General features: G+C 37.6%; 1 gene segment (V, D, J or C); it reads right to left on the bottom strand.

Moving 5' to 3' along the window:
* Positions 1–8,193: 8,193 nt before the first annotated feature.
* On the bottom strand, positions 8,194–9,118 carry LOC110289211. The segment is given in 2 exon segments: positions 8,194–8,657; positions 9,034–9,118. Coding segments are annotated over 2 exon segments (510 nt in total).
* Positions 9,119–9,152: the final 34 nt, after the last annotated feature.

Here is a 9,152-nt window from a genome sequence, read left to right on the forward strand (position 1 = left end):
CCCTCTCTCTCTCTCTCTCTCTCTCTGTCTCTCTCTCTCTGTGTCTCTCTCTCTCTCTGATTTTTCTATTTTTAAAGACAAGGGTGATCTAGGATGATCTAAGGTGGTTCCAGGCAGGAGCGTACGGGCTACAGAAGCAGTGGAGCAGCTGGGACAGGATCCTATTGTCCTACATATGCACCCAGGAGGTGGAGCTATTCCTCAGCTCTCCGTGCATGTTCCCTGCCTTGGGCGAGCTTGCCTCCAGGGGGTGCTGTGATACAGGGACTCAGGTAAGATCACCATTTTCTCTCCAGCACAGGCTGCAGAAGGAGCAGACAGTTGGGCAGGTCCTCCATCTGCACACAGGAGGTGGGGCTGTTCTGCAGCACTCTGTGCACTGGTCTTGCTAGTAGAGAGCTGGCCTTTCAGAAGTACTGACACAGGCTTACAGACCCACAGGAAGAATAAGCTCTAGCTAGAGACAGCAAGATCATCTAACACCTGAGATTACCAGATGGCAAAGGCAAAGACAAGAATCTTACCAACAAAAACCAAGACTACTTGGCATCATCAGAACCCAGTACTCCTAACAGAGCAAATCCGGGATTCCCCAACAGAATGGAAAAACAAGATTCAGGTTTAAAATCATATCTCATGATGCTGGCAGAGGATTTTTAAGAAGGACATAAACAACTCCCTTAAAAAATACAAAACACAGGTAAACAGGTAGAAGCCTTTCCTGATTTCTTTCCTAGGGTTTCTATCTCCAGAGTTGTCTCCCTTAGGGTTTTCTTTATTGTTTCTACTTCCCTTTTTAGATCTTGGATGGTTTTGTTCAATTCCATAACCTGTTTGTTTGTCTTTTCCTGTAATTCTTTAAGGGATTTCTGTGCTTCCTCTTTAAGGCCTTCTACCTGTTTAGCCATGTACTCCTGTATTTCTTTAAACGAGTTATTAATTTCCTTCTTAAAATCCTCTGCCAGCATCATGAGATATGATTTTAAATCTGAATCTTGCTTTTCAGGTGTGTTGGGTTATCCAGGATTTGCTCAGGTGGGAGTGCTGGGTTCCAAGGATGGTGAGTGGTCTTGGTTTCTGTTAGTAAGATTCTTACGTTTGCCTTTGGCCACCTGCTAATCTCTGGCATTAGTTGTTATAGCTGTCTATGGCTGGAGCTTGTTCCTCCTGTGATTCTTTAGCCTCTGTCAGCACTCCTGGGAGTCCAACTCTCTCCTGGGTCTCAGAGGTCAGAGTACTACTCTCTGCAGGCCACCTCTCCTCTGAAAGGGAAGGAATGCAGATGTCTGGAGCTCAGATCTGCCTCCTGGTTGAAGATGAAGTCCTAACTGGGTCCTGTCCCAGAAGCTATGTTGCTTCTGCAGTCCACAGGCTCTCCTGCTCAGACTGGTCTCTGAGGGATCCGGGAAACAAGATGACTCTCCCACTTTCTCAGGCGGCCAGAGCCCTCCCTGTTATTCACATTTCTGTTTAACTAATTCTGAAGTAACAAATTTCCTTTTAAAATCTTGATTTTTGGGTGTGTGTTTGTGTATACAATAAATGTGCCAATTTAATAGACTTTCTAAAAGAATGATAATCAAGAAAGAAATGAAGGAAGGAAAAGGAAAGAAAGAACAAAAGAAAGTTAGTTAAAAAGAAGAAAGAAAGGAAGGAAGGAAGGAAGGAAGGAAGGAAGGAAGGAAGGAAGGAAGGAAGGAAGAAGAAATGAGCATATCAGAAGCCAGTGCTGAGTAAAACAAATGAAGGTAAGGACAAGAAGAAATTCACATTTGCTTAATAATGTAATAATGGAAGAGACAGCCTCAAATCTTAGTGTTTCATTACTCTGAGAAGGGAAATTGTGTAACTCTTAGCAAGGCTAATTACAACACAGCATCCCAACATTCCACATTAAAAATGTAGAATTATGAAACATACACTCTAAGTATGTTTAACTATTGAGTCACTTTTCAGGCTCCTGGAAGTGTCTAGTCTTCTGGGAAAGTCAATCCTTTAGCCTTGATGAACAACTTCCCATTCTGTGTCCATTTGCACTGTGAATCTATCATGTAAGGAGAGCAGAGTCTTTGTGTATATGTAATATTTTTTTCTAATTTTGAAATATATATGTAGAATAATTCATATATTATGTATTCAAAATAATATATAATATTTACTTCATTCATATATTATTCTTCACATTATATTCTGTCCCATCTTTTTAATTTACTTTCTCTCCTATGTATTTTTTACTTTTCATATCTCAGTTGAATGAATCCATACAGGATATGCCCTTCAGTGTCTTAATTTTCTCAGTACAATTGATTTTTCAAGGATCATTCAGGTTCTATGAGTAAATAAATAAAATGTCTCTATTGCTGGATCTTTTAGTCATGATAACATTTGTTCGACAATATGAATGTTTTTATCTTTTTTAACCTTGAGAAAATCTTAAGGTACTATTAATATTTTTGTATTAGATTATACATGAACATATATTTCCACTTATCATTAGCAGATACATAGAGGAGTATTTGGGAGCCTTAATGTCACATATAAAATTGAAACTTACTATAGTTTAGTAACTGTAGATTTCTTAGTGTTGCAGTGTCAATGTTTTGCAATGTACATTTTTCTTCAGGTCATTGGATTCTTATTTTAATATTTTTGTTTTGCTTTCTTGTATGATGGAGAGACTATAATTCAAAGTATGTATGCAGATGCATTGGTTTTAGTTTGTTCACAGCTCTCCCTTTATTTTTTATTTTTTTAAAAAATTTTCTCTAGGTTGCTGATTACTTAATATGAATGTAACTTTGTTGCAAGTACTTTCCACTTTTTTGAGAAAATATGACTACTACTATTTTTCTTTTGAGACAGGGATTCTCTGTATAATCCTGACTGTCCTGAAACTCACTCTGTAGACCAGGTTGGCCTTGAACTCAGAAATCTGCCTGTCTCTGCCTCCCAAGTGCTGGGATTAAAGGTGTGTGCCACCACTGCGCAGTTGTGACTACTACTGTCAAGTAAATGTCTTTTATCTTGGTGTAGCATTCAAATTTAAATCAACACCTCAATTATTTATCTGTAGATTAGTGTTAAAGAAATATTTCAATAGTTATAATATGTAGGCACTTAAGCTGTTCCTTACACAAAGGGATATATGCAGAATATATTGTTTGAATTCATGATAAACTATTTTTCAGCATTAATTATAAAGTGAATTGGGACACTTAAGAATGAAAGAAAATATTATTTTAATTAAAGAGCACTCTCACTAATATTATATATATATATGTATATATATATATACAAGTACATACAAGTCATTGTTGTTAACAGCAAATACAGTTACAGTATACATGTGTGATAGACTACATACCCAGAAAATTCTGATTTAATTATTGGCAGCAAGCATTTCCCCAATTTTGGTTGGGATACCTAGATTCTCTAACACACATTTCTCGGGAAATATTAGTAACCTGACTCAGTTTCTCATTTTTACTTAAATTATCTCTGAATGGTCCAATTAATTCTTGGAAACAATGATCTAAAGTTGCACTTTAACAACAGAACCACCAGAAAGCCTACATATTCGTGAAAATTGAACAACTATCTACTCAATAATTGCTGAGTCAGGGAAGAAAGAAATCAAGCTTTCTATTATCCAATGAAAATGAAGGCACAACATGCTCAAATTTATGGGACACAATGAAAGCAGTGTGAAGAGGAAAATTCATAGCACTAAGTGCCTCCATAAAGAAATTAAAATGTTCTCATACCAGCAATTTAAAAGTATAGCAGAAAGCTCTAGAGAAAGAAAAGAAGCAATCACACAAAAGAGGAATAGAAGGCATGAAATAACAAAAATCAAGGCTGAAATCAATCAGAAAGAAAAACAAACAAACAAAAATTAACAAACAAAGAACTGTTTCTTTGAAAAAAATCACCAATCTGGTCAAACCTTAAGCCAATCTAACTGAGAAAGAGAGAGAGAGAGAGAGAGAGAGAGAGAGAGAGAGAGAGAGAGAGAGAGAGAGAAAGGAGGAGAGAATCAAAATAAACAAACTCAGAAATGAGAAAGAAGACATAACCACAGACACTGAGGAAATGCAAAGAATTATTAGGTTGCACTCCAAAAATGGTACTTGGCAAAATTGAAACATCTTAAGGAAATTGATGATTTTCTATATAGATATGATCAACCACAGTTAAATCAAGATCAGGTAAAATATTTAAACAGCCCTATAACTCCTAAAGGAATAGAAGCATTCATTAAAAATGTCAAACAAACAAACAAACAAACAAACAAAAAGTCCAGGGCCAGATGGTTTTAGTGCATAAATCTACCATTTTACCAGACTTCCAAAGAAGAGTTAAAACAAATACTCCTCAATCTATTACACAAACAGAAATGGAAGGAATACTGACAAAGTCCTACAGTCACTGTGATACATAAACTACACAAAGTCTCAACAAGGAAAGAGAACATCAGACTAATTTCTCTTATCTACATTAATGCAAAAATACTAAGTAAAATAATATGAGACTGAATCCAGGAGCAGATCACAAACATCACCCATCATGATCAAGTAGGTGTCATTTATGGAATGCAGGGAGGGTTCAGTATATGAATATCCTTCAAGGCAACCCACCACATAAACAAACTAAAAGAAAAAATCACATGGTCATCTCATTAGATGCTGAACAAGCCTTTGAAAAAATCCAACAACCTTTCATGTTAAAAAGTGTTAGAGAAATCAAAGGTACAAGGCACATACTTAAAAATAATCAAAGCAATAAACACAAANCCCGAAGCCAACATCAACCTAAAGGAAGATAAATTTAAATGAGTTCAACTAAACTGAGGATAAAGACAAAGCTACCCATTTGATCCTCTATTTTCAATGTAGTACTTAAAATTCTAGCTAGAGCAATCAGATAACTAAAGGACATCAAGGGGATATGAATCAGAAAGGAAGTCAAAATATGACTAAATGTGGATGGTATAATAGTATACATAAACAACCCCAAAACCTCTACCAGANAATTTCTACAGCTTATAAACATCTTCAGGAAACTGGCTGGATACAGAATTTACTCAAAGAAATCACTAATCCTCCTTTATACAAATAATAAACTGCACAAGAAAGAAATAAGGGAAACAACACCCTTTCCAATAGCCACAAATAGAAAATATCTTGGTGTAACTCTAACCAAGAAGGTGAAAGTTCAGTATTACAAAAACTTCAAGTCCATGATGAAATAAATTGAAGAAAATATCAGACCACAGAAAAATTTCCCATATTCATGGATAGGCAAGAATAACATAGTGAAAATAGCTGGCTTACCAAAAAGAAATCTAGAGATTCAATGCAATCCCCACCGAAATTCTAACACAATTTTAAATAGACCTTGAAGGAGCAATTCTCAACTTCCTATGAAAAAATAAAAAACCAAGTATATCCCACACAATCCTTAACAATAAATGAACTTTGGCAGAAATCACCATCCCTGGCCTCATGAAAATAGAGCTAAAAATTTGCATCCTATTGGTGCAGAAACACACATATTAATAAAGGAAATGGAATTGAAAACCGAGAAATAAACCTACATGCCTATGTACAGTTGACTTTGGAAATAGAAACCAAAACTATACAATGGANAAGGGAGAGCATCTTCATCAAACAATGCTGTTCTAACTGGATGTCTGCATGTAGAAGAATGAAAATAAATCTATATTTATCAATCTGCACAAAATTAAAGTCCAAGTGGCAAGCAGACCTCAACATAAAATCCTAAACCTCATAGAAGAGAAACTGGGAAATACCCTTGAGCAAATTAGGACAGGACACATTTTTCTGAACAGAACACCAATCAATCAGGCTCTAAAATCAACAATTGAGTAATGGAACCTCATAAAACTGAAAAATATCTGTAAGGCAAAGGATACTGTTAATAGGACAAAATTGCAGCCTACAGATTGTGAAAGGATCTTCACTAACCCTACATCTGACAGAGGGCTAATATCCAACATTCATAAAGAACTCAAGAATTTAAACACGAACAACACAAGTAACCCAGTAAAAAAAAATGGGGAACAGATCTAAACAGAATTCTCAACAGAGGGATCGACAAAGGACTGAGAAGCAATTAAAGAAATTTTCAAAGTCCTTATTCATCACAGAAATGCAAATCAAAATCAACTCTAAGAATCAGAATGGTTGCTGGGCGGTGGTGGCACATGCCTTTAATCCCAGCACTTGGGAGGCAGAGGTCAGCCTGGTCTACAAAGTGAGTTCCAGGACAGCCAGGGCTACACAGAGAAACCCTGTCTCGAAACACCCCCCACAAAAAAAAAATCAGAATGGTTAAGATCAAAACTCAGGAGATACCACATGCTGGTGAAGAGGTAGAGGAAGGGGAACACTTTTCCACTGCTGATGACAGTACAACCACTTTGGAAATCAATTTGACAGTTTCTCAGAAAACTGGGAAAATTGTACCTCAAAACTGAGCTATACAGCATTTTACAAGAAATGGTTCTGGCTCAACTGGCAGTTAGAAAGTAGAAGAATGCAAAGAAATCCATTCATATGTGCTTGTACAAAGCTCAAGTCCAAGTCCAAGTGATTCAAGGACCTTCACAAAAATACAGGCACTGAAACCTATAGAGGAGAAGGTGGGGAAGAGCCTTGAACATATGAGCAGGGGAAAAATCTCTGAATAGAACATCAATGGCTTGTGCTGTAAGATCAAGAATTGAAAAATGGGACCTCATAAAATTACAAAGCTTCTGTAAGTCAAAGGACACTGTCATTAAGACAAAAAAGNAACCAACAGATTGGGAAAAGATCTTTTCCAATCCTAAATCCAATAGAGTCTTAATAGCCAATATATACAAAGACCTTAAGAAGTTAGGATCCAAAGAACAAAATAACCCTATAAAAAATGGAGTACAGAGCTAAACAAAGAATTCTCAACTTAGGAATACCAAATGGCTGCGAAGCACCTAAAAACATGTTCAACATCCTTAGTCATCAGGGAAATGAAAATCAAAACAACCCTGAGATTCCACCTCACACCAGTCAGAATGGCTAAAATCAAAAACTCAGGTGACAGCAGTTGCTTGTGAGGATGTGGAGAAAAGGGAACAGGCCTCATTTGCTGGGGTGATTGCAAGCTAGGATAACCACTCTGGAAATCCATTTGGTGGTTCCTCAGAAAATTGGACATAGTACTACCTGAGGACACAGCAATTCCACTCCTGGGCATATAGCCAGAAGATGCTCCTACATGTAATAAGAATGCATGCTCCATTATGTTCATAGCAGCCTTATTTATAATAGCCAGAAGGTGAAAAGAGCACAGGTGTCCCTCAACAGAGGAATGGTACATTTACACAATGGTGTTCTACTCAGCTATTAAAAACAATGAATTTATGAAATGGATGGATCTGGAGGGTATCATCCTAAATGTGGAAACCCAATCACAAAAGAACACACATGATATGCACTCATTGATAATTGGATATTAGNGCAGAAGTTCAGAATACCCAAGATACAATTAAAAAAAACACATGAAACTCAAGCAGAAGGATTACCAAAGTGTGGATATTTTGATCCTTCTTTGAAGGGGGAACAAAATACCCATGGAAGGAGTTACAAAGTGTGGATCAGACACTGAGGAATGACCATCAAGAGACTATCCCACTTGGGGATCCATATGGTGCCAGATATGTAGTAATGGATGGTCTTGTCAGGCATTGTGGGAGGAAAGGCCTTTGGTCCTGTATAGGCTCAGTGTCCCTGTGTAGAGGAATGCCAGGGCAGGGAAGCAGTAGTGGGTCGGAGGAGGAATACCCTCATAGAAGTAGGGAGAGAAAAGATGTGATAGGGGTTTTACAGGGGCGGAGGGGACTAGAAAAAGGAATAACATTTGAAATGTAAATAAAGAAAATATCCAATTAAAAAAGGATATATATGAATTTAAGTCAACAACATAAAATATGGCCAATAATAACATAGAAAATATTTTAAGGAAGGAATATATCTTGGCTTTCCATCTGCTTTACTGGTTAACATTGAGTGAAAATGCAGTCAAGCCTTTTGAATCTAAATGGGTTTTCACTCAGCTTTTTAATTATTTTTTTCTGGTTTCTGGGAGGGCACCTGTTCACATTGTTANTGTGGCAATGAAGCCAAAAATGAATTACCAGTGATCTGTAGCCAGGCTGCACTTGCCCTCAGCTGGGACCAATAATCTGGAGTTCCTCAGCACCTCTCTCTTACAAATGAATAACATATGTGGCAGCTGGGATACCCAAAGTAAGAGTATTTTTGTTAGGGTCTGTATCACTGTGGGAGGAACATGTGTACCTTGAAAGCAGTAATAAACTCCCANATCCTCAGCCTCCACTCTGCTGATCTTGAGTGTAAAATCTGTCCCTGATCCACTGCCACTGAACCTGTCTGGGACCCCAGAAAATCGGTTGGAAACCAAATAGATCAGGAGCTTTGGAGACTGGCCCGGCTTCTGCAGGTACCATTCTAAATAGGTGTATCCATCACTGTGTACAATGCTCTGACTAGATCTGCAAGAGATGGAGGCTTGATCTCCAAGACTGACAGGCAGGGAGAGTGGAGTTTGGGTCATCACAACATCACTGCTGGAAGCTGAAACAATGAGAGAGAAATACAGAGTTACACACAAAATTCATGAAAATCCTTATGATTTTTTATTTCAACTGTGATGTTTATTTTTAAATACCATTTTTTATATCCTAAAATTCTCTTCTTACCAAAAAAGTAAAATGCAAGTATCAAGTCACTTCTAGGCATAGCTTAGACCATCCCATGCATCCATGTCATAATCTTCATTATAGCACATGTTCCCATCTGGAACCTCCCTCTAACAAGTATTCACCCCAGAGCCCCATGCTAGAGGATAAGACCCATTTTCTCACATATGGCAGAATATATGTAATGAGCAATGGGATTTAGTGCTCAGGCTACCTTTCCATTCTCCTCCCTCACTTCCCTCTCTCCTCACCAGGAATCAAGAACAACAGCACCAACAGCCTAACAGGCAACTTCATTTTGAGGAGGCAATCTGAGGAGACAGCCTGAGGAGAGTGATCAGTCACTGAAACAAGACAGCTGAGCTTTTAT

The sequence above is a fragment of the Mus caroli genome, unplaced genomic scaffold (assembly GCF_900094665.2).
Source record: "Mus caroli unplaced genomic scaffold, CAROLI_EIJ_v1.1 scaffold_12403_1, whole genome shotgun sequence".
Taxonomy (NCBI): domain Eukaryota; kingdom Metazoa; phylum Chordata; class Mammalia; order Rodentia; family Muridae; genus Mus; species Mus caroli.